The following is a 27,007-nucleotide window of genomic DNA, read 5'->3' on the forward strand; positions in this document are numbered from 1 at the left end:
TCTAACCACTAAAGAATACATAAATCAAAACAAAATGTTAAATTCAAAGACATTGGCAAATGATAGAAAAAGAAAAGTGTTAATAGAGTTGAAGAAAAACTACTAACAGTGTTGATAGGATCAAGAGTTTGTATTGAATCAACAACCATAGCATGAGGGGAAAGAAGCTGAGCTTTCTTCAATATGTCCTGAAAACTAAATTAAATAAAAAAGCATATAAGTATCTAGACTTCAGCATACAGTTCTCGCAAGTTAAGGCTATTACATGAAATAATCGCTTAATAGGACCCAGACAATAACTTCAATAAAAATCCATGTATAAAACAGAAAATAATATAGCAAGAAGAATGCTAGCAGCAAAACTAATCAGAAGAAATCCAGATTTTCACCTCAATATCAGTACTTGAATATAAATATATATCTGATTTAATCCTAAGGCGTTCTGCTCTGTTACCAATTTACTCAAGGCTCTGTCACATGACACGAAACAAAATAAATGCAACCAAATTAGAGAAGGTTAACTGACTCTAAACCCAAAGCACAGTCACAAATCAAATGTTAAACTTCAGTGCCCACATCAGGGAAATCAAATATTATCCCAAACTACAATACCGGGATGCAGGAAAGAAGCCCAATAAAAGCTAACCTCTTCACCAGACACATATAAAACTCAAGACGCTTTGCCTTCACTGCAACCCTTTTATATCACATGGTGTACATATGATTCTCTGCTAGGCATTATCCAATAAATTTTGGTGAGGCTCACTAATGCATTTGAAAGAGAACAAAATACAAAATGCTAGATGAGTACAAATTAAACAAGATTCTTTAATTCCAGAGCAAACTATTCACCATTTCTTTCTTTCTATTTTCTCTATCCCACATGCTTTATATATACACATAGAAACTATGGTTACAAGCTTACATACATGGCAAACAACAACACTGGCACTTAAATTTAACTTGAAGATATTCTTGTTTTTAGCATAGTAATACAAGCACCAGCGGTTATTGGGGGAAAAAAGAGAAAAAGAAAAAAGAAGACAGTTGAATTTAGAGAGAAAGTTACGTTGTGATATATATTAATTGCTATTAATTAATTAATGGAAGTTACCAAAGTTTGCTTGTTCTTCCAATTCGATACCAACCTCAGCAAACCTTTTCTCTTTGTAAACGTACCACTTAACAGCAACAAAGTAAATGATAACATTGATAGCACTCAACAAACTCAATTATATTGAATCAATTATATTAGATTAGATTAGATAAACGAATACCTTGATAATACACAACAGCATAGGTAGCAAGCACAATTAAACTTGATAATACACAATCTGCAACACAGGAACAGATTCACAAGAAGCCAATTCTCTTAGTTATTTTTTTTCGGTAAAAATATTGGATCCTAACATATTCCTAAATTTAATATGCCAAAATTTAAACTTTCATTTCACATCTGCAACATAGGAACAGATTCACCCAGGGAACCAAAATATCATAAATTCAATTATCAGAAGTTAGAATGCAAAATGAAGAAACAATAACACAATACCCACCAAGTTAACAATGAAAGTAAGCACCAACCACAAACCTAGTCATAATCAAACTCTAAAAATTTAAAAAACTCATCAACAAAACATAACAAACAAATTATCAAACAGAGAATATGCATAATAATATTTTTTCATAAAGATATTTGTCCTCTTCTTCATTTTGGTTATGATGCACAACATACAAGACCAATCCTACAATAGCAGATAAGGCAAGGAGTACCCAGATCCAGCAAGAGAACCTTCACTAACCATGTGCTGAAAATTGGAAGCTCATCGTCGGATCTTTTGATAGCTGCACAACAGGTCCATCAAGCCCTAAAATCATTTATTCTCCAGCAATCAGAAGTATGCCTCAAGCCCCAATAGAATAAAAAAGGGGAAAACTGACCTGGAAAATAAGGGAAGTCAAGGGTTCATATTTCATAGCATGGTGGACGAAGTGAGGCCGCAGGGACAATGCGACGCGAACGGAGGCCGAAGGTGCAGGAACCGGCAGATGCAGACGAGCCAACGACGAGAAGAGAGAACGGCGTCGACGACAATACACGACACACGCACAGGACTTCCGGAGGCGACGATGCAGTGACGGAGACAAAGCAAAGTAGCCGATGATCGTGGCAGCAACCGTGCGGTGGCGGTGGCTGGTGGTTCTTTTGGGACTGTGAGATTGACAGTGTAAGGAGATATAAACAATATTTTTATACTAAATGTTAAAATTTTTCAATAAACATTTGAAATTCGTTTGAAAATTGATGCACTTTCAAACAAAATTTACAAATGATGTTATTTTCATCCCAATTTTGCGGGAAAAAATTTTAGCTACTTCGAAGGGTAAGCTATAGTAAAAGTATTTAAGACTAATTATAGACAAATTTGGGATAGAATTAACATTTTTTAAAATACGTCCCAAATCCGTCTGAAATTATTGCGCATATTCAGATGGAATACAGACGAATTATAGTTTTTGTCCGAAATATGTTGCTAATCTGTATGAAAATTTTGGCGCCATCCAAAAAAAATTTGGTGCCAAAATTTGGGACAAAATTTAGACAAATTTAGGACAGAATATATTATTCCAATGTCTCCACTAAAAGTTGTTCAACATTTGTCTCAAATTCGTCCGAAATGAAAAGTCATTCGGATGGAATAAATTTCGTTTGAAATTTTCGTCCGGAAAAGCTCTATTTCTAGTAGTGCGGACTTGTAGAGGATGTCTTAGTGAAGGTTGAAGACCTGTACATCCTTGTTGACTTCATAATCCTAGACACTGGGAAGGATGAAGATGAATCCATCATCCTTGGAAGACCCTTCCTAACCACAGCGAGAGCTGTGATTGATGTGGACAGAGGAGAGTTAGTCCTTCAATTGAATGAGGACTACCTTGTGTTCAAGACTCAAGGATCTTCTTCTGTAACCATGGAGAAGAAGCATGAAAAGCTTCTCTCAATACAGAGTCAAACAGAGCCCCCATACTCAACTTCTAAGTTTGGTGTTGGCAGGCCACCATTAAGCTCCGAGTCTCGGTGAAGCTCTCTAAGAGCTCACTATCAAGCTATTGACACTAAAGAAGCACTTATTGGGAGGCAACCTAATGTTATTTAATTATATTTATTTATAGACATTTGTTTTCCATTGTTATTTTATGTTTTCTTTAGGTTGATGATCATGTGAAGTCATAAAAATAGCTGTAAAATTAAAGCAAAATAAAAAACAGCATCAAAAATAGCACACCTTGGAGGACAGGCTTACTGGCGTTTAAACGCCAGTAAGGATAGCAGAATGGGCGTTTAACGCCCAGTCTGGCAGCATTCTGGGCGTTAAACGCCAGAATTGGCAGCCAGACTGGCGTTAAACGCCAGAAAAAGGGTGTCTGGTGTCTGGCTGGCGTTAAACGCCAGAATTAGCAGACAGACTGGCGTTTAACGCCAGAAAAGAGTGTCTGATGGGCGTTAAACGCCAGAAATGGGCATCAGCCTGGCGTTTAACGCTAGAAAAGGTAGCAGAGTTGCCGTTAAACGCCAGAAATGGCACACAGAGGGCGTTTAAATGCCATAATGGTGCAGGGAGCAGAATTCCTTAACACCTCAGGATTTGTGGACCCCACAGGATCCCTACCTACCCCAGCTCACTTTCTCTCCTCCTCACACCTTTCTATAACACTCTTCCCCAAATACCCTTGACCAATCCCATCAATACCTCTTTCCCAAATACCATTCACCTATCAAATCCTACCCTCTTTCCCACAACCTCTTCACCACTCACATCCATCCATCATAAAACCCCACCTACCTCACCATTCAAATTCTAAATATTTCCCTTCCAACTCAACCCCTCATACACGAATTCCACATCTCTCTTACCTTATAAATACCCCTCCTTATCACCTTCAATTTCACACTTCATAAACACTTAAAACCTCTTGGCCGAAACCAACACACTCCTCCATCTCCTCCATTTCTTCTTCTTCTACTCCTTTCTTTCTTCTTTTGCTCGAGGACAAGCAAAACTTTTAAGTTTGGTGTGGAAAAAAGCCCTGCTTTTTGTTTTTCCATAACCATTAATGGCACCTAAGGCCGAAGAAACCTCTAGAAAGAGGAAAAGAAAGGCAATTGCTTCCACCTCCGAGTCATGGGAGATGGAGAGATTCATCTTAAAGGTCCATAAACTTCTATGAAGTTGTGGCCAAGAAAAGGGTGATCCCCGAAGTCCCCTTCATGCTCAAAAAGAGTGAATATCCGGAGATCCGACGTGAGGTTCAGAGAAGAGGTTGGGAAGCTCTCACCAACCCCATCCAACAAGTCAGAATCTTAATGGTTCAAGAGTTCTATGCTAATGCATGGATCACTAAGAACCATGATCAAAGTGTGAATCCGAACCCAAAGAATTGGCTCACAATGGTTTGGGAGAATTACTTGGATTTCAGTCTGGAAAATGTGAGGTTGGCATTCAACTTGCCAATAATGCAAGGAGATCCTCACCCTTTCACTAGAAGGGTCAACTTTGATCAAAGGTTGGACCAAGTCCTCATGGACATCTGTGTGGAGGGAGCTCAATGGAAGAGAGACTCCAAAGGCAAGCCGGTTCCACTGAGAAGGCTTGACCTCAAACTCAAAGCTAGGGGATGGTTGGAGTTCATCCAATACTCTATCATTCCTACTAGCAACCGGTCTGAAGTTACAATAGACCGGGCTATCATGATCCATAGTATCATGAATGGAGAGGAAGTAGAAGTTCATGAGATCATACCTCTAGAACTCTACAAGGTGGCGGACAAGCCCTCTACTTTGGCAAGGTTAGCCTTCCCTCATCTCATCTGTAACCTATGCAATTCAGCTGGAATTGTCCTAGAGGAAGACATCCTCATTGAAGGAGACAAGCCCATCACTAAGAAGAGGATGGAGCAAACAAGAGAGCCCACTCATGGACCTCAACAAGAGCATGAAGAAATTCCTCATCAAGAAATCCCTGAGATGCCTCAAGGGATGCACTTTCCTCCACAGAACTATTGAGAGCAACTCAAAACCTCCTTAGGAGATTTGAGTTCTAACATGAGGCAACTAAGGATGGAGCACCAAGAGCACTCCATTATCCTTAATGAAATTAGAGAGGACCAAAAGGCCATGAGAGAGGAGCAACAAAGGCAAGGAAGAAACATAGAGGAGCTCAAGCACTCAATAAGATTTTCAAGAGGAAGAACTAGCCACCATCACTAAGGTGGACCCATTCTTTAATTTTCTTGTTTTTATTCTTCTGTTTTTCGAATTCTATGCTTTATGTTTTGTCTATGTTTGTGTCTTTATTACATGATCATTAGTGTTTAGTGTCTATGTCTTAAAGCTATGAATGTCCTATGAATCCTTCACCTTTTTTAAATGAAAAATATTTTTTTAAAAAAGAAAAAGAAGTACATGAATTTCGAATTCTATCTTGAAAATAGTTTAATTATTTTGATGTGGTGGCAATACTTTTTGTTTTCTGAATGAATGCTTGAACATTGCATATTTTTTATAGTGAAATTTATGAATGTTAAAATTGTTGGCTCTTGAAAGAATAATGAAAAAAGAGAAATGTTGTTGATAATCTGAAAAATCATAAAATTGATTCTTAAAGCAAGAAAAAGCAGCGAAAAACACAAAGCTTGCGAAAAAAAGGCAAAAAAAAATAAAGAAAAAAGAAAGAAAAAAAAAGCAAGCAGAAAAACCCAATAACCCTTTAAACCAAAAGGCAAGGGTAAAAAGGATCCAAGGCTTTGAGCATTAATGGATAGGAGGGCCCAAAGGAATAAAATCCTGGCCTAAGCGGCTAAAATCAAGTTGTCCCGAACCATGTGCTTGTGGCGTGAAGGTGTCAAGTGAAAAGCTTGAGACTGAGCGGTTAAAGTTGTAGTCCAAAGCAAAAAGAGTGTGCTTAAGAGCTCTGGGCACCTCTAACTGGGAACTCTAGCAAAGCTGAGTCACAATCTGAAAAGGTTCACCCAGTTATGTGTCTGTGGCATTTATGTATCCGGTGGTAATATTGGAAAATAAAATGCTTAGGGTCACGGCCAAGACTCATAAAGTAGCTATGTTCAAGAATCAACATACTGAACTAAGAGAATCAATAACACTATCTGAATTCTGAGTACCTATGGATGCCAATCATTCTAAACTTCAAAGGATAAAGTGAGATGCCAAAACTGTTCAGAAGCAAAAAGTTACTAGTCCCGCTCATCTAATTGAAACTAATTTTCATTGATATTTTTGGAATTTATTGTATTTTCTCTTCTTTTTATCCTATTTTGTTTTTAGTTGCTTAGGGACAAGCAACAATTTAAGTTTGGTGTTGTGATGAGCGGATAATTTATACCCTTTTTGGCATTGTTTTTACATAGTTTTTAGTATGTTTTAGTTACTTGTTATTATATTTTTATTAGTTTTTATGCAAAAATTACATTTCTGGACTTTACTATGAGTTTGTGTTTTTCTGTGATTTCAGGTATTTTCTGGCTGAAATTGAGGGACCTGAGCAAAAATCTGATTCAGAGGCTAAGAAAGGACTGCAGATGCTGTTGGATTCTGACCCTCCTGCACTCGAAATGGATTTTCTGGATTTACAGAAGCCCAATTGGTGCACTCTTAACTGCGTTGGAAGGTATACATCTTGGGCTTTCCTGCAATGTATAATAGTTTATACTTTGTCCGAGATTTGATGGCCCAAACTGGCGTCCAAACGCCCACCAAAGACCTTTTTCTGGAGTAAAACGCCAGAACTGGAGTTAAACGCCCAAACTGGCACCCAAGCTGGCGTTTAACTCCAAGAATGGCCTATGCACATGTAAATCTTCAATGCCCAGCCCAAGCACACACCAAGTGGGCCCCGGAAGTGGATTTCTGCACTTTCTGCACTTAGTTATTCATTTTCTGTAATCTCTAGTAATTAGTTTAGTATAAATAGTACTTTTTACTATTGTATTAGGGGATTATGAGATTGTTATCCTTGAACTTGGAGGCTGGCTACACGGCCATGCCTAGACTATTTTATCTTATGTATTTTCTACGGTGGAGTTTCTGCACCTCATAGATTAAGGTGTGGAGCTCTGTTGTTCTTCATGAATTATTGCAAGTACTATTGTTTCTGTTTCAATTCATGCCTACTTCTTCTCCAAGATATACTCTCGTACTTAATTCAGTTAAGTCAGAATGAAGGGGTGACCCGTGACAATCACCCACTATCTTCGTTACTCACTTAGCCAAGATCCGCGTGCCTGACAACCACAAGCGGTCTACATGATGTTCAACGTAGTCATTGGATAACAGCCGGAGTATATTCTCTTGGGTCTCTAATACACAGACCGAGTCCGTAAGATTAGGATCTTCGTGGTATAGGCTAGAACCATTGGCAGCATTCCTGAGATCCGAAAAGTCTAAACCTTGTCTATGGTATTCCGAGTAGTATCTGGGAAGGGATGACTGTGACGAGCTTCAAACATACGAATGTTGGGCATAGTGACAGTGTGCAAAAGGATAAGGTCCTATTCCGATGCTAGTGAGAACCGACAGATGATTAGCCGTGCGGTAGCTATACCTGGTGTTTTTCATCCGAGACGAGAAATCCGATAGTTGATTAGCCGTGCAGAGATCGTACATGGTATTTTTTATCAGAGAGGATCACACATCTTGCCATGGAAGGGAGCACGCATGGTTGGAAGAAGGAAATAGGAAAGCAGAGGTTCGAAGTAACAAAGCATCTCCAAATGCTTATCTGAAATTCCCACCAAAGGATTACATAAGTATTTTATTTTAATTTTATGTTTTATTTATCTTTTAATTATCAAAACCTCATAATCATTTGAATCCGCCTGACTAAGATTTACAAGATGACCATAGCTTGCTTCAAGCCAACAATCTCCGTGGGATCGACCATTACTCATGTAAGGTTTATTACTTGGACGATCCAGCGCACTTGCTGGTTAGTTGTGTGGAGTTGTGAAAAGTGTGAATCACAATTTCGTGCACCAGGTTCTAAATTGGGCGCCCTTTAGAATACACACACATTAGCATAAAAAGTTATGTCACAAGTACACAAAAGAAAGTATACACTTCACTCATTCTAGTGTGCTTGGGATGCTTTAAACTTGTAGGTTAAGACAACCCAACAAGCAATAAAGAAGCATGAAAGCATTCAAGCCAAAAGTCAAGAAATTGTGAAATGGATAAGGAATGGACATTGGTTGATGTGTAAGTAAACTTAGTGAACAAAATGGTATATAAAACTTACACAATAATCAATGACACGTATTGAAATTGTTGTAACACCTAAGTGATATAGAGGTGGAAGACATGGATGCTATGGAACTTAGAAAAAGAGATATCAGAGTTAAAATCAATCACATAGCAAGCATGGTCCACAAAACTTTACAAGCTCAAAAATATGTCACTAGGTAAGCGCTCGATCTAATTCCTCAACCGCACAATCTCAATGCATGAAAAAGGTGATGTAAATAAGGGTCAATCAGAAACAAACATCACTTAAAATAATTGCATTGATAATGTACAATTGCCTAATGATGGATGATTGTATGGTGGCCAAAACATGCAATTCAAAGAGTTAAGATGCATGAAGGCAATGTAACTTGTACTTGGTATTCAAAAAACATTAAGCATGAAAAGTTTCAAACCAAGTAACCAAATATAACCTCAACAAAGAATCCAACAATGATAATTAACAACAATGATGTTAAACTAACATCCTATTAATAATAAGCAGCAGTAAAGAGTAAACAAGATTAGTAATCCAGTACTTATAATGGAGAACAAAAATTAAACAAAAATTAAACTAACTAACTAACTAAAAGAAATGGTGTTATATGGTGTTTGGTATTATTGGATGATGTTTGAAGGGTGGAAAGAAAAGAAAAGAAGAGAGAAGAAGGAAAGAAATGGAAAGAAGATGAGAAAAGAAGTGTGTCAAAGAAGGGCATCCACGCATATGCGTGCTCGACGCGTGCGTGTGGGGATGGCGAATGGAGGCGACGCGCACGCGTGAGTCACGCATGTGCGTCGATGGGTTGTTTAGAGAGCAACGCGTACGCGTGAGGTACGCATACACATAGGTAGCCTTGCAATAAGGCATAGTGTTTGCGCGCTGTTCGCGCAACTCTCGCGAAAATGGCTTGGAGGTGAAATCTTTGAATCCACGCGTACGTGAGGATGACGCGTGCACATGGATGGTCAAAAATACTTGGGTCACGCGTACGCGTGGAGTGCGCGTACGCGTGGGTGGTGCTCTATTTTTCAAAGTTTTTCCATGTTCTTGCACCAAACCAAGCATTCCAAACCTCCAAACAGCTAACAAAATACCATAAAACCTTATTGAACATACTAGACTACCTAATATTTACAAAAGAGAAAATGAAAGGAGTTTACCATGGTGGGGTGTCTCCCACCTAGCACTTTTGTTTATTGTCCTAAAGTTGGACTAATGGGGAGCTCCTCATCAAGGTGGCTTGTGCTTGAATCCATCCTTGAACATCCACCAATGCTTGGACTTTCATTGTGCTTCATCATTGAAAGTTAATAACTCCAAGCTTTGATGGAGTCTTTCACAAACCATAGGCTCCCAAAGTTGATCCACACCTTGTAATCCGGGATCCCATACTTTATTTTCACACACTTCTTGAAGTCGATCGTGGTAATCCTCTCCGGGTGGTAGAGAAGCCGAATTCGCATGAAGGCACCAAACGATCCTCCTAGACCCATTCAATTGAGCACTACACCAATCCATGCTCCTTAATTTCGAGCTTCCAACCATAATGAGCCTAGACTTACAACGCCAACCACTAAACATCCTCCTCTTACACTTAATTCCACAAAGCACCCTAAGTTGGCCATCCCTTTCAAGCAAACCAAATTCAAGTGGGATAATAAAGCTAACAGTTAGAAGTTTTACCCACTCAAATGAAGGATTAGATGACAACCTAGGTGGAGGAGTTCCCAACGGTCTTGACAAAGCACGTTCCACTCCCGTCCATCCGCTTCTAGAGGCGTCCACCACTTGACAAGGTGCTTCAAGCTCTACCTCTTGCCAAGCTTCCTCAAGTTCACATTCTTCTTCACCAAATTCTTTTATCTCTTTCCCATCACTCAAATCATAAATAGGAGGTTTAGTGAAGTCCACCTCATCATTAATTTCAAGCATAGTGGGGAAGGACTCATCATGCTCAAAAGGATTATATGTTGATGTGGAATCATCATAGATAGGAGGGCTTGTTGCTTGGAACACTTCTTCCAATTCTTCACTCACAATATGCTTTGGAGGTTGCACATCCTCCCCAACATTGCTTTTTAGTTCGATGAAAGAAGGCTAAATAAGATCATCAAGGGAATTGATCAATGTGGATAAAAAATTACTAGTGATAGAATCTACTTCTTGATCAATTTCCCTCAACTCTCTATCCACTCCCTTAACATCACTCTCCTCTTTAACATCCCTTCCAAACTCCGTGGGAGAAGACTCTTTAACTTGAGATTCCCCTATGTGCTCAACATATCCTAAACACCCAACCACTACTTCCTCTTGTTCAATAATTTCTACCTCCTCCTCTTGTTGCACTTCTTGCTTTAGGTCATCTTCTTCCCCTTGAAGCTCCAAATTTACTCCCTTGCTAAACTCTTTGGGTGCTTCTCCACATTCAACAATGGGAGTACTTGGAATGCATGAGCTTAGATGGGAGGCTATGTGGTTAATGGCTTCTACCATGATGACCATCTTGGCTTCTAGCTCCTTAAACTCCTTTTTATCCCCTCTTATTGCCTTTGGATATGAGAGTCAATATCTCTTAGTTCTTACGTGAGGGCTTCATTGAGGGGTGGTGGTGGAAGAGAGGGTTCATTGTTTGAGGGAAAGGTATTGTAGTTGGAAGGTGGTTCATATTGGTAAAAGTCTTGAGGTGGTGTATGAGAAAATTGTGGTTCATGGGAGAATTGGTGTTGGAATGGTGGTGGCTCTAGATATGGTTCATATGGTGGTTGGTATGGTGGGTATGGGTTAGGATCATATGGAAGTAAATGGTGGTATGAGGCTTGTGAATATGGTTGTTGAGGGCTATGTTGAGGGAAGGGGTCATATGTATGTGGTGGTTGTGGTTGACAATCACAATAAGGGTCATCACATACATTAGATTGGTATGCATTAGGATTAGGATTATACCCATAAGAATCCGAAGAGTAGTCATGTTGGGATGGCACTTGAACGGCTTGGATGGAATAAAATGACTTTTGGTCCTACGCATCTCCATGAGGAGAGTAGTCATATCCCCAAGCACTCTTGTCAAACTTGATTCAGAAGGAGGTTGTTGCCAAGAAGGTTATCCATAAGTTTGGGGCTCCTCTCATCTTTGATTTCCAAATCCTTGATGCACATCCTCATTGAAGCTTCCATTTCCTACAACATAGTCTGGACCATACTCATAGCCAAAGTGATGAGAATTCATGGTGATAAGAGAAAACAAAAACAAATTCTAACAAGAAACAAAGAAAACCAAATCCTAAAACTAGCAAAAACTAACAAAGAAGAAAAAGGCAAACATATTCACAATATTTACAATAGCCAATAACATAGCACCATTGCAATTCCCTGGCAACGGCGCCATTTTGATGCTCAGTTCTTGTACGGTTTAGAATTTCACAAATAAAATCTCGTTGCAAGTATAGTTCCAAACCAACAAAGAATCTTCACATGCAAAAATATTGGTTGTCACAAGTACAAACCCCAATGAAAATTAACCGAAGTATTGAACCTCGGGTCATCTCAAAAGGAATTACAATGAAGTGGTCAATTATTGGCTATGAAGAGCAACGGGTTTGATTGATAAAAGGGCAAGAAATTAAATGGGCAAGGGAATAAATGACAAGAAAAATAATCAAGCAAGTAACAAAAGAAAGCAAGTAATAAAGAGAGACATTCAAGGCAAGGTTTGAGAATATAGGCTTTCTATCCTAGTCATACAATGATTAATTCATCTTATTTAGTCACCTCCAACAAATGGAAGAAGGTATCATGTCATCTTCAAATAGGGAGAATGTCAAACAAGACTAGTTAATCCTATCACAAGAATAAACAAGAATTTGTCTTATTATGTCATCCCCGACGATGGAAGAAGGTATCCTGTTATCCTCACACTCGAAGAAAGTCTAATAAGACTAGACTAGCTAATCTTAATCCAAATGTCCTAATCAACTCATTAAGTGAATTAGAAAGAGATTAGAGTTAATGGAAATAATACTAGCTAACAATTCTAGATCACCAATCTAAATTGGGTATTCATGACTCAAGATCACCTAATTACTCTTTCCAATCCAAGAATGCTCAAAGTCTACTCTAACATCCAACCAAGCATTTTGTCAAACACTTGGAAAGCATAAAAGGAAAGCATAATAAATGTGCAAGAATAATAAATCTACCAACTACAAATTGCAAGGAAAGTAAATTCACAACTCAAATCAATAATAAAAGAACATCAAACATTAAATGTCATTAAAAGGGACTCAAATCCAACATGAGCATTCATAAACATAAAAGAGGCATAAAAGGAAAATTAACACTACAAAGCATGAGAATGAAAGTGTAGAAGCAAGAAATTGTAAAGGAAACAAGATAAAATCAAGAAATCATGCCTAGATCAAAGATGGAAATATCCTAGGAACCCTAATTCTAGAGAGAAGAGGTGGCTTCACTCTCTAGAAACTAAACTACAAATGCTAAGATATAACTAAGTGCTCCCCCTTTGCTCAATCTTCCATTCTGCATGAAATACCTTCAGAAACGAGTTGGATTTGGGCTTGGACAGCTCAGAAATCGCCCCCAACGATTTCACTTTAAGTGAGTTACATGCCGAGCGTCACGCGTAAGCGTGGGTGACGCGTGCGCGTCGTTGGCCAAAACTCCTACTCATGCGTACGCGTGAATGACGCGTGTGCGTGGCCCTCAATTCTCCAAATGCTCATTTCCTCATGGGTTCTCCACTTTGCATTCTTTTCTCTTCACTTCTTCCATCCAATACTTGCCTTATAAACCTGAAATCACTCAACAAACACATCAAGGCCTCGAATGAAATCAAAGTGAATTAAAATCACCAATTTAAGGGCCTAAAAGCATGTTTTTACACTTAAGCACAAATTAAGGGAGAATTGCAAAACCATGTTATTTCATTGAAATAATGTGAGAAAAGGCGATAAAAACCCTCAAAATAAGCACAAGATAAACCACAAAATTGGGGTTTATCAGGCATGAGGTTTATGCTTGACCCTAGGTCACATAAAGCTTTCTCAAAGGTAATAGTCCCTATGGTGCAAGGAATTAGGAAATGTCCGGGGTCCGGCAGCTGCTGAGATAGTTTCTTCTGAACCAAGGCATTGAGTTCCTTGGTGAGAACTGGAGGTTCCTCCTCCAATGTCTCTGTTCCAAATAATTTGGCATTCAGCTTCATCAGAATTCCTAGGTACCGAGCTCTTCCCTAATTTCTTCTTCCTCATCAGAGGAGAAGTATTCTTCAGAGTCCATAATCTACAACAAAGCATTCAGGGGAACCTCTATAGTCTCCTCATAGCCTTGGTTTCCTTCAGTTCTTCAACAAGGGGATCCTTAGTGGGCGTTGAATGCCTAGCTACTCCTGTTGTGGCGTTCAAAGCCAGGACTTGTCCCTCTTTCGGTGTTGGACACCCAGCCTCTACTCCATTACTGGCGTTCAATGCCAAATACTGCTCCTCCTTGGGAATTGAACGCCCAGCTACTCCCTTGCTAGCCTTCAATGCCAACTTCTCCTCTTCAGTTTCGATCTCAACTTCTACAGTGATTGCCTTGGACTCTTCTCTTGGTTTTACTTCAGTGTTACTAGGAAGAGTGTTAGAAGGGGTCTCAGGGATTCTCTTACTCAGCTGACCTATCTGTACCTCCAGATTCCTAATGGAGGATCTTGTTTCAATAATGAAACTATGAGTGGTCTGAGATAGATTGGAGACTATAGTGGCTAAGTCAGAGAGGCTCTTCTTAGAAGTCTCCATATATTGCTGAGAAAATGGGAATGGTTTATTAAACCTATTCTGGTTTCTTCCACCTTGATTGTTATTGAAGCTTTGTTGGGGCATCTGTTGATCCCTCCATGAAAAGTTGTGATGATTCCTCCATGATGAGTTGTAGGTGTTTCCATAAGGTTCATTATTAGGATTTTCCAAATAGTTAACCTCATCCATCATGGGTTGATATGGATCACAGGCATCTCCTTCATAGGAGGCCTCTTAAGTGCTGGCAGCTGCAGCTTGTGATCCAGTCAGATACTGAGAGATCATGTTGACCTGTTGGGTCAGGATCTTGTTCTGAGCCAATATGGCATTCAGAGTATCAACCTCTAAGACTCCTTTCTTCTGAGCCACCCCATTGTTCACAGGGTTCCTCTCAGAAGTGTACATGAATTGGTTTTTAGCAACCATGTCAATGAGTTCTTGTGTCTCTTCATGCGTTTTCTTCAAACGGAGTGATCCACCAGCAGAGTAGTCTAATTCATTCCACCCTAAGCTTGCTCAGCTTCTGAGGTGAAAAGAACTTGGTCAATAATGCATTAACCACCTTCTCCCAAGAGTTTAGGCTTTTCTTAGGCTGAGAATCCAGCCATAACCTAGCTCTGTCCCTTACAACAAAGAGGAAAAGCATAAGATTGTTAATCTTTGGATCTATTCCATTAGTCTTGACAGTATCACAGATCTATAAAAAATCAGAGATGAATCTGTTGGGATCTTCCTGTGGAAGTCCATGAAACTGGCAGTTCTGTTGAACTAAAGTGACCAGTTGAGGCTTCAGCTCAAAATTGTTTGCAGTAATGGCAGGTATAGAGATGTTTCTTCCATAGAAGTCAAAAGTGGGTGCTGTAAAGTCACCTAGGACCTTCCTTGCGTCTCCTCTACCGTTAGGATTGGTTGCTATATCTGTATTTTTAACTTCTTGTTCAAAAAGCTCTGTGAGGTTTCCTCTAGAGCGTTATGCTCTAACTTGTTGTAAACGCCTCCTTAGAGTCCACTCAGGTTCAGGGTCAAGTTCAAAGAGAGGTTCTTTATCCCTGTTCCTGCTCATAAACAAAAATAAAGAATTCAAGAAGAGAAGAAGAAAAGGATTCTCTATGTCAAAGTATAGAGGTCCTTTGTTAGAGAGATAGGTCAAGGGGAAAAGAAAAGAAGATGTCCTTGAATAAAGATAGTTTTCAAAAATCAATAGAGAGAAAAGAAGAGATATTTTCAAAAATAGAGAGGGAAGGAAGAGATGAAGTTTTCGAAAAAGAAGAGAGAGAAAGTAGTTAGGAGGTTTTGAAAAAGAAGAAAGAGAAAGGAAATAGAAAGAGACTAAGGTAAAACAAGTAACTAACTAATAAACAAGAATTGAAAATAAAAAATTTGATTTTGAAATTCAATTTTAAAAGAAGGTAAAGATTTAAAATTTAAAAGTTTTTAAATATTTTATTTTTTAAAACGAAAACAAGATAAGTAAGTTTTTAAAATTTAAAAAGAAAGATAAGATAAAGATTTAAAAAGATTAGAATTTAAAATTTAAAAGTAGAAAGATATGATAAAGATTTGAAAAAGATTTTGAATTTTGAAAAGAATTGATTTTGAAAATTGAAATTAAAATAGGATAAGATAAGATTTTGAAAAAGATTTGTAGAGATAAGATTTGAAATTTAAAATTTGAACTTTACTAACAAGAAAACACCAAACTTAAAATTTTTAAATCAAGATAAGAGAAAGAGAAAAAACAACTAAGAGAAAAAACAACTAAGAGACACCAAACTTGAAATTTTAAGATCAAATGACACTAATTTCTCGAAAATTTGAAAGAAAAACACAAGAGACACCAAACTTAAAAATTTTAAGATCAAACAAAGAAATTAACAAGAATAATTCGAATACCAAGAAGAACAATTTTGAAAATTTAAAGGAAAGATGAAAACAAAAAGGGACAAACTTAAAAACTAACACAAGGCTGAAACAAAAGATAAAGATTACTAAAGAAAAGAAAAGGTTTTGAAAAAATTTTTGCAAAAGAAAACAAAAGACACAATTAAAAGAGTAACTAAACCTTAAAGAATACCTAATCTAAGCAACAAGATAGTCTGGTAGTTTGTCAAACTCGAACAATCCCCGGCAACGGCGCTAAAAACTTGGTGCGCGAAATTGAACTCCGCACAACTAAACCGGCAAGTGCACCGGGTTGTCCAAGTAATACCTCAGGTGAGTGAGGGTCGAATCCCACAGAGATTGTCAAATTGAGCAAGCAATGGCTATCTTGTAGATCTTAGTCAGGCGATTAAGAAAAGATGGTTGTTTGTTTGGAAGCATAAACTAAATAGTAAAGAACGAAATACCATATTAGTGTAAAAGCGATGATGGATATTCAGTTAAGGCTTTGGAGATGTGTATTCTTTTTAGATTAACATTTCTTACTGTCTACTTCAATAACAAATTATTCATCCAATGGCAGCCGTAATTGAATAACTCATGTAGCATCCTCATCAAGTTAGTCTCTTTTAAACCATAACAGTCCACCATATCCGAGCAACTCATGTGGCATCCTCATCAAGTTAACTCATGGCTTCCCACTATAGCCGAAGTTAAGGAACTCAGCAATCTACTCCCCTTCGCGATCCTACTCAAAATGCCACAGACAAGGTCAGATCTTCCAGATCAGGGAACGCTGCTTCTCAGACTCTTGCTTTAATGCAACGGAAACCTTAGTAACCCACGGTCAACAGGATTTTATGTCAAGTATCCAAAGTCACCTAGGCATGCTCTTGGAATTCGCAGCTCACTCTCTAGTTGTGGTTCAATGCTATCCGGGTCAAGCTCACACGGAATCTATGTAGAACAAGGATGATTGTCATGGGTCATCCTCAATTCATGAGATGAAGAACGAAAATGTACAAGAGAATGGAGTCAAATGTGTATTGAAATAGAAACAGTAATATTATTAGTCCACGAGAATCAGCAGAGCTCCTAACCCTAACTTAGGAGGTTTAGTTGCTCAGGCTTTACAGAAAACAATGGTGAAATGTACGAATGGTAAAGATGAGGCAGAAGATCCTAAACATGGGTGATCTTTGCCTTTTTATGCTAATCTAATAACTAAAAAGTACAAAAAGTATGACAGACTAGACTAGAGGTGCAAAAATCCATCCTTGGGCCCACTTTGGTTGAGTACTTGTGCTGAGCTTGATGTCCAACTTTGAGGAATGGGCGTTGAACGCCCATTAGGTGGTGATTGGCGCTGCCTTGCTTCTTGGTGGGTGTTGAAACCCCCAAAGGGGGTGGTTATTGGGCGTTCAACGCTGGCTTCTCTCCTTGGGGCGTTGAACGCCAGCCAGGGGATAGCTCCTTGGCATTCAACATCCAATATGGGCATGCGCCTTCGAAGAAAAGTATAGAACATTATATATTTTTGGAAAGCTCTTGAAGTTAGCTTTTTAACGCTGTTAAGAACGCATCATTTAGACCTTTGTGACTCCAAAAATTCTTGTTTGAGTGCACGGAGGTCAGATTCTTACAGCATCTGCTACGCTTTCCTTGCCTCTGACTTAGTCTTTGCCAAAACTCCTCAATTTCAGCCAGAAATTACCTGAAATCATCAGAATACACAACAACTCAAAGTAGAATCTAAAAATGTGAATTTAGCACTAAAACCTATGAAAATATAATAAAACTTAAACAAAACATAACTAAAACAATATGAAAATGATGCCAAAAAGCGTATAAAATATCCGCTCATCAGGAAGTTAGGATCCCCTCCTTCGATCCTCTTGGGCATATGAGAATGTACTTCCTGGGTAGACGCAAGGGTTGTGATTTTGCCTCACTTGCTCCATGTTGGTTAGTATAAAGGCTCCCCGGGTAGATGCAAGGGTGTGGTTCGCCCCGCTTACTCCGGATTATGATGAATTTTGTATAAAAGTGAAAATATATGATGTATAAGTGATGTTATGGCTATAATGAATGATTATGAAATGATTATGAATGAATATGAATGAAATAAGGCTTATGCACTTATTTTATTTGAGATACGAGTTTTCCTGGGTAAGAGCAGTGGGTTGCCACCACGTGCTCCAGGTTGAGACTCAGTACTCTGTTGACCCTACGATGTAAGGATGACCGGGCACGTATAAATTCCTGGGAAGGATATCCCCCACTGAGATAAATTTATATATATGAATGGGAAAAAGCTATGCATATACTCTTGGGGATGCGCGTCGAGGGACAGTCTAGGGTTTGGCATCTAGACTTGTCAGGTTGGCTTGATAACCGACAGATGAGACTCATCAGCCATAGGACAGGCATGCATCATATGCATATTGTTTGAATTCCTTGTGTGTGCATTAATTGGGAATGCCTAAGTGAATTTACTATGTTAATTGTTATATTTTCTTTTTGCAGTACTTGTATTCTACCTGTGTTTGCCATTGTCTGCTTGTTTGTTTGTGCAGTTTCACCAGTGTTGGAGGATCGGAGGAAAGGCGGAGGAGTTAAGGATTTTAGTTAGGTTAAGATTTGGTTAAGTTAGGAATCCTTAGAGAACCACCTTGATTTATGGTTTCTGCTTTAGTTCTTTATGCTTTATAATCTAAGTGTAGGTGTTCTATGTAACACCCTAATTACCCTAAGCCTTACCTCTAGCCGTAAACTAAAGGTTAATCAGAGGTTATGATAGTCCTAAGGCTTATAAATATTTATATATAGAAGGGAATAATATATACTAGAATCCTGATGAAGGATTAAGCTCAAAAACAGAATTACAAAAGCATGAAACGTTTACATGAAGCTAACGCATACGATACAAGATATAGATATAAGAGAATAATTCATATACAAATATAAGGATATACTAATAATAGAGAACTAGATGCAGCTTGCGGAGTTTAAGCCGACTAGTTACAAATTGACAGATACAGAGTTTTAGAATTAAAACAGCTTATAGAACCTATCCCTCAAATAAGCCTCTAAGGCCATAAAGATAATTATACAAAAGGTGAGAGAGTACTATGACGAAGGTAAAACAGAAATAAACAAGGAACGAACCATACTCCGCTTTGTCACCATTGATGCACGGAAAACTTGTCTCGCAACAAATTTCCTTCGGCAAGTGTACCGAATTTGTCGTCAAGTAAAAACTCACAATAGAGAGAGGTCGAATCCCACAAGGATTGATTGATCAAGCAACTTTAATTAGAGGAATGTTCTAGTTGAGCGAATCAGAATTTGAGTTGAGAATTGCAGAAAATTAAATGGCGGGAAAGTAAATAACAGAAAAGTAAATGCTAGAAATAGAGCTGAATGTAAATGACGGAAAGTAAATTGCAAAATCTTAAATGGGGATGGGTAATTGCTCATAAAAATAAATGACAGAAATTAAAGAGAATGGGTAAGATCAGAAATGGGGAGTTCATTGGACTTAGGAGATGTTGCATTCTCCGGATCAATTTCATTTTCATCTCTTCCTCAATCAATGCACTCATTGATCTCCTTGGTAATCTTAAGTGATTGAATTACAATTTCTTATAATTCAATCTCTCAAATCTTGATCAATAGCCAATTCCTTGGTCAATTATTCATGAGAAGAGATGAAGTATGGTCACTGATTATACCACATGCATTTCCCAAATCAAGTGTTGAGAGGATTATAGTCACATATCCATCCAAACCCAATTTGGTCCAGCATGAGAAAGCATTTTTAGCATGATCTCTTCATTCCTCTTTCAAGGTTCAGAAGAGATCCAAGTATGAATAGCTTATTTTCCAAGATAACTACCCAATTGGATGAAGATCGAAAGCTTTCAAGTAAAATCAAGAGAAAAGATAGAAGAAGAATAATGAAAACTAGTATTGATCCATCAAATTACAACAGAGCTCCCTAACCCAATGAAAGGGGTTTAGTTGTTCATAGCTCTGGAAAATGAAAACAAAGATGGAGAATACATGATGAAAATAGAAGTGCAGAGAAAGTAAATACAGAGAGTAATTCTATGCCCAGAGGCTCCCTATAATTTCCAACTCTCTTTTTAATTCAAAGCTACTCCTATATATACTACTCTTCTGTTCTTCTAGTTGGCTCTTCAAGTCTTGGGTATGGGCCTTTGGATCTTGAGTTTGAAGCAGTTCTCTTCTTCATTGGGCTTGGCTTTGCTTGCAGAGAGAAAGTGTGAAGTGGACAGAGACTTTAGCTCAGGACGTTAGGGGTGTTAACGTTAAGTGAAAATATGGGTTCGAGAACGTTAGTGACAATCACCTTTTTCACTAATGTTCCTCACTAAAGTAAGAGCCACGTTAACTTCAACGTTAGTGGCACAAACGTTGCCACTAACGTTGCCCCTTTATCCTTCGCACACGTTATTGGGACTCACCTTTCCCAATAACGTTGAGAAATCTCCCCCTTCCCTACGTTAGAGTCCATGTTAACTTAGTTAACGTGGCTCTTTTAACGTAGGCTTGCCAACCTTCGAGAACGTTAGTGACACTTACCATTGTCACTAACGTTCCAATGTGCCCCTATTTCTCACGTTAGAGTCCATGTTTACTAGGTTAACGTGGCTTCTAACGTGGCCATGCTAGCCATCTCCAACGTTAGTGACAAAGTTTGGTGTCACTAACGTTGTCGACCACCTTGTTTCCTCACGTTAGCTTCCACGTTAACTAGGTTAACGTGGGAGTTAACATGGCTTAATGTGACTTGGCCAACGTTGGTGATAATGTTGAATGTCACTAACGTTGGCTTCCCCCCTTTCTTCTTAACGTTAGAGGTCACGTTAACTAAGTTAACGTGGTGACTAACGTGGCCACTTATGAGCTTGGTCCAACGTTAGTGATAATGTTAAGTGTCACTAACGTTGGCTCCATTTCCTTTCTTCCACGTTAGAGTTCACGTTAACTTAGTTAACGTGACTCTTAACGTGGGCAATGATGGCTTCGAGAGCGTTATTGGCAATTACTTTTCTCATTAACATTGCAAGTTACTCCCATTCCATGCTAGTGTTAACGTTAGTGTCACTAATGTAGCCACTAATGTGGTTCTTCTTTGCTTCCTTTGTCCTGAAATCAAGCAATAAATTGCATCAAAATTCTAGTCCAAGTCATGGGAAATGCAACATCCAATTTATCATTAAATTCATACAAAATCCTCATGAAATCATGTAAATTACACAATGCATGCTTGAATCAAGATGTAAGTGAATATCTACCCAAAACCAGCTTATTTCCTAAGGAAATGCATGAAACTACCCTAAAAACAGTAAAGAAAAGGTCAGTGAAACTGGCCAAAATGCCTTGGCATCACAGCATCAAACTTAAAGCTTGCTTGTCCCTGAGCAAGTACTGGAGCAAGAGAATGATGAATGGAATGCCAAGAGAAATAAGTCATTCTTGTGGAAGTCATGTCCCTGGTTTTATGGTGGTTTCATGCATAGCAACTTAGGTTCATTCCTGGCTTTCAGACCTTTATCATGTCCTAGAATACTCACTGTGATTGCATCCCATGAGACTTTTATTCATTGATCCTTTTTGTTGTCATTTCAGGGCTTATTTTTGTTCTTAAGCTAAGTGCTCTGTAAGGGGGCAACTCTTTAAAATAAGCTTTCAGCCAACACTCCCGAACCAGTTGGTTCAAGGTGCTAGGTGTTGAAGCACCCCTAAGGACTTACTTGCTCAAGTCTCTCCCCCATACATACACACCACAGGCACATAGCTTATTTATTTTCTTTTCTTGAGACCTTGGTGTCCAGCACCTCTTTGGGTTACTAAATGCTCTGTATTGAGGGTTACTCTTGATAGTGGACTTTCAGCTGATAATCCTGAGTTAGTTAACCCAAGTTACCAAGTGATAAGGCACCCCTAAGAGCTTATTCATCCAAGTAGATCCCTCACACAGGAGCACCACAGACACATGCCTCAAGCTTAAAAACCATTGGTGCCTAGCCTTATTGCTTGTTCTTTTTCTTTTATTCCTCAACTTTGATTGTTCTTTCCCCTTTTCTTATTAGGATCTTCTTATTTAGTTAGTCTCATGGGGTGTGTCTCAAGCATAGTATTCATGACAGATAGTTGTCCTCCCACCTTATGGTTGAACCAACTTAGCTAACTTATGACTATACCATAAACTCATGAACTTATTCCATAGTATGAACTCCTCTCTGGTCTTTTGTAAACACTCATTCTCTTTTTTATTTGATTCAAAGGGACAAGCATACAAGTAAGCAAAGTAAGGATGCGGTGACATAAAGACTAGCACACATAGACCTCTTCAACACAAAAACTTAAAAGACAGAATTTAAAAAAAGTTCCAACTACGAGTAACTATTAATCAAAAGTGCATTCGGACTTCCAATTTTCAACAATTTTGAGTATAATGGAATTAAGTAACAATGCAACCTTCGGGTGATGATTTCTAGTTGCCCTCTTTCTTTGTCATCATCCTAGTCCTTGCTACTTCACTTCCTTGGGTGAAGGTGCACCATTTCCTCATAAGATTCCTGCAAAGTTATTGAAAGTTGCTTGTTCCCAAAGCACTTGAGACATAGTTAGCTTGCATGTATGCTTGTGGCTTTTGAACTTAATTTGGTGTGTGAACACCAAACTTTGTTCCTTGCCCAGTACAAAACATTGCATATATGCAGAGAACCTCATATCTTATTGTTAACAAAACAATTATTACTAAAGTCTAACTACATCTAAGTGGTTTCCCTTGATTGGTTGGAGCTAGCAATGTGTTTTGGGAGTGGGGTGTAATTCTAACTAATGTCTTTGGTGGAACACCAAACTTAGAATCACACTTTCACTCTTAAATTGTTTTGGTGTGGAACACCAAACTTAGCTCCTCGCAATACAGGGGAAACAACTTGTGATCCTTATTGAAATAAAGATGAAAAGGAAACTACCTGAGGTTGGGTTGCCTCCTAACAGAGCTCTCTTTTATCGTCGCTAGCTCGACGGTTCCTCCTTTACTTGAGATGGTAATTTACTCTGGGGTTTTCCCTCATGTTGCCCAGATAATGCTTGAGTCTTTGTCCGTTCACTGTAAAAGTCCTCTCTGAACCTTCATCCATGATTTTGATGTGTCCATATGGCGAAACTTTTGTGACAAGAAAAGGTCCGGACCACCTTTGTTTGAGTTTTCCTGGGAATAGTCTCAATTTGGAATTGTAAAGGAGTACTTGCTGCCCCTTTTCGAAACTCCTGGGTGCAAGATGCAGGTCATGTCTTCTCTTTGCTTTCTCTTTATACATCTTGGTATTTTCATAGGCTTGTGACCTGAATTCCTCCATCTCTTGCAGCTGCAAGATCCTCTTTGCACCAGCAGCAATGCTGTCAAAATTTAGTATCTTGATAGCCCAGAGAGCTTTGTATTCCAGCTCCAGTGGTAAATGACAAGCTTTCCCATACACTAGTTGATATGGGGACATTCCAAGTGGTGTTTTGAATGCTGTTCTGTATGCCCAAAGAGCATCATCCAGCTTTTTTGACCAATCCTTTGTTGATGCACCCACAGTCTTTTCCAGAATCTTCTTTAGCTCTCTGTTGGATATCTCAGTTTGTCCACTTGTTTGGGGATGGTAAGGTGTGGCTACCTTGTGTTTTACCCCATATGGTAGGAGAAGAGCTTCTAGTGGTCTGTTACAAAAATGGCTCCCTCCATCACTAATGATTGCTCGTGGGACTCCAAACCGGCTAAAGATATTCTTCCTGAGGAAGTTCATGACTACCCTGTTATCATTCGTTGGGGTCGCAATAGCCTCTACCCACTTGGAAACATAATCCACTGCTACCAAGATGTACTTGTTTGCATATGAGGTTGGGAATGGTCCCATGAAATCGATTCCCCACACATCAAACAATTCCAGTTCCAAGATGAAATTTTGTGGCATCTCATTTCTTTTGGGCAAGTTTCCAAATCTTTGGCATTCATTGCAGCTCTTTACTAGTTCTTTGGCATCCTTGAAAAGGGTGGGCCAAAAGAATCTGCTTTGTAACACCTTAGCTGCAGTTCTATCCCCTTCAAAGTGGCCTCCATAGCATGAGCCGTGGCAATTCCATAGGACCTCTCGTCCTTCTTCTTCCGAAACACATCTTCTAAGGATTCCATCTGAACACTTCTTGAATAGATATGGCTCATCCCAGGCAAAGTACTTTGCATCATTCATGAGCTTCCTTTTTTGATGTTTATTGATTTCTGGAGGCAATGCCCTAGTTGCCTTGAAGTTGGCAATGTCTGCGAACCATGGTGCTTTGTGAACTATCATCAACTGCTCATCAGGGAAGAACTCATTTACACTTGTATCAGGTGTTCCATCTTTATCATGAGAAATCCTAGATAGGTGATCTGCTACCTTGTTCTCCACTCCTTTCTTGTCTCTGATTTCAATATTGAATTCCTGCAGCAATAAGATCCATCTTATTAGTCTTGGCTTTGATTCTTGCTTGGCAAACAAATATTTAAGTGCTGTGTGATCTGTAAAAACAATCACTTTAGAACCAATGAGGTACGATCTAAACTTGTCAAATACAAAAACTATTGCTAGCAACTCCTTTTCAGTAGTCGTATAATTTCTTTGAGTATCATTAAGGACTTTGCTCGCATAGTATATCACATGGACTAAGTTATCTTTCCTCTGTCCTAACACTGCCCCAACTGCAAAATCAGATGCGTTACACATTAATTCAAATGGTAAATTCCAATCAGGTGGGGAAATGATAGGAGCAGAGGATAACCTCATTTTCAGATTTTCAAAGGCTAACATGCATGTTTCATCAAAGATAAATGGTGTATCAGATACAAGGAGATTGCTTAAGGGTTTGGCTATCTTTGAAAAATCTTTAATAAACCTTCTGTAAAAACCAGCATGCCCTAAAAAGCTCCTAATTGCCCTGACATCACTGGGTGGAGGCAGTTTTTCAATAAGTTCTACTTTGGCTCTGTCAACCTCAATGCCTTGGTTAGAAACTTTGTGACCAAGGACTATTCCTCCTGTCACCATAAAGTGACATTTCTCCCAGTTCAACACCATATTGGTCTCTTGGCATCTTTTCAATACCAAGGCGAGGTGATGTAGGCAACTAGGAAAGGAATCTCCGAATACCGAAAAATCATCCATAAAACTTCAATGAATTTTTCTATCATATCTGAAAAGATAGAAAGCATGCAGCGTTGGAAAGTCGCAGGTGCATTACATAGCCCAAATGGCATGCGCCTGTAGGCAAACACTCCATATGGGCAAGTGAATGAGGTTTTCTCTTGATCTCTGGGATCAACCACTATTTGGTTATATCCTGAATAACCGTCGAGAAAACAATAATAAGCATGCCCTGCGAGTCTTTCCAACATCTGATCCATGAATGGAAGGGAGAAATGATCTTTTTGTGTAGCCTCATTGAGCTTCCTGTAGTCTATGCACATCCGCCATCCTGTGACTGTCTTTGTAGGAATTAGTTCGTTCTTCTCATTAGAAACCACGGTAATTCTTCCCTTTTTTGGGACAACATGCACGGGGCTAACCCAAGGGTTGTCTGAGATCGGGTAAATTACCCCTCCCTGCCATAACTTCATAACTTCTTTCTGTACCACTTCCTTCATGATTGGGTTCAACCTCCTTTGGGATTGAATGGATGGTTTGGCATCATCTTCCAGCAGTATCTTGTGCATACATATGGCCGAACTTATCCCCTTCAAGTCAGCAAGAGTCCAACCAATGGCATCTTTGTGGTTTCGCAGTACTTTGAGCAGTTCATCCTTTTGATCTTGGCTGAGGCATGAGCTTATAATTACTGGGTAATTTTCATCTTCTCCTAAGTATGCATATTTGAGAGAGGGTGGCAATGCTTTGAGTTCAAGTTTGGGTGCTTCTGACTTTTCGTTCTCTTCCTTTGGTGCACCTTGTATGCCAATTTCTGTTGTTGCAACCTCTTCACCTGATGTACACTCTTCTTCTATTATTCTTTCGGGTTCTTCAGACTCTTCTTCTTCAAAACTCTCCTGCACCTCCTCTTCAAGTGAGTCTAACCTCATACATTCCCCCAGTTGTTCTTGTGGGTAACTCATGGCCTTGAACACATTGATCGTCATCTTTTCATTGTGTAATCTCAGGGTGAGATCTCCTTTTTGTACATCAATGACAGCTCCAGCAGTGGCCAAGAATGGCCTTCCCAGGATGATGGAAGCCTTGGCTTCCTCCTGCATGTCCAGCACTACAAAGTCTGCTGGGAAGATAAATCTCCCACTTTCACCAGCAAATCTTCTACAACGCCATGCGGGAACTTGAACGATCGGTCTGCCAATTGTAAGGCCATCTTTGTTGGTTTAGCTTCCTCAATCTTCATCTTTCTTATCATAGCTACCGACATTAAATTGATGCTGGCTCCTAAGTCACAAAGAGCCTTTTCCACTGTGATTTCCCCTATAATACAACGGCGCCATAAACTTGATGCACGGAAAACTTGTCTCGCAACAAATTTCCTTCGGCAAGTGTACCGAATTTGTCGTCAAGTAAAAACTCACAATAGAGTGAGGTCGAATCCCACAAGGATTGATTGATCAAGCAACTTTAATTAGAGGAATGTTCTAGTTGAGCGAATCAGAATTTGAGTTGAGAATTGCAGAAAATTAAATGGCGGGAAAGTAAATAACAGAAAAGTAAATGCTAGAAATAGAGCTGAATGTAAATGACGGAAAGTAAATTGCAGAATCTTAAATGGGGATGGGTAATTGCTCATAAAAATAAATGACAGAAATTAAAGAGAATGGGTAAGATCAGAAATGGGGAGTTCATTAGGCTTAGGAGATGTTGCATTCTCCAGATCAATTTTATTTTCATCTCTTCCTCAATCAATGCACTCATTGATTTCCTTGGCAATCTTAAGTGATTGAATTACAATTTCTTGTAATTCAATCTCTCAAATCTT

At 39.0% G+C, this 27,007-nt stretch overlaps 1 protein-coding gene across 1 annotated transcript; it reads right to left on the reverse strand.

The window, feature by feature from the left end:
• LOC107615434 lies at nt 104–26,147 on the reverse strand. Its single transcript, XM_016317498.1, has 6 exons — nt 26,010–26,147; nt 1,942–2,256; nt 1,803–1,845; nt 1,278–1,334; nt 647–728; nt 104–470 (listed from the first exon to the last, which is right to left on the reverse strand). The coding sequence occupies exons 1-5, from the start codon at nt 26,145–26,147 to the stop codon at nt 706–708; spliced, it is 576 nt and encodes a 191-aa protein (XP_016172984.1). The 3' UTR covers nt 104–470; nt 647–705.

This window comes from Arachis ipaensis, chromosome B09 (genome assembly GCF_000816755.2).
Source record: "Arachis ipaensis cultivar K30076 chromosome B09, Araip1.1, whole genome shotgun sequence".
Lineage (NCBI taxonomy): Eukaryota > Viridiplantae > Streptophyta > Magnoliopsida > Fabales > Fabaceae > Arachis > Arachis ipaensis.

Bases quoted from the DNA above. Each gene is read 5' to 3' on its own strand.
- LOC107615434 (XM_016317498.1), bottom strand. From the start codon at position 26,147: ATGAGTTACCCACAAGAACAACTGGGGGAATGTATGAGGTTAGACTCA. The intron at 2,257-26,009 runs GTTGCAACAACA...TTTAACATTTAG, and splicing joins AGTGTACATCAGGTGAAGAG to TATAAAAATATTGTTTATAT. The intron at 1,335-1,802 runs GTTAGTGAAGGT...CCTGTGTTGCAG, and splicing joins CTTCCAATTTTCAGCACATG to ATTGTGTATTATCAAGTTTA.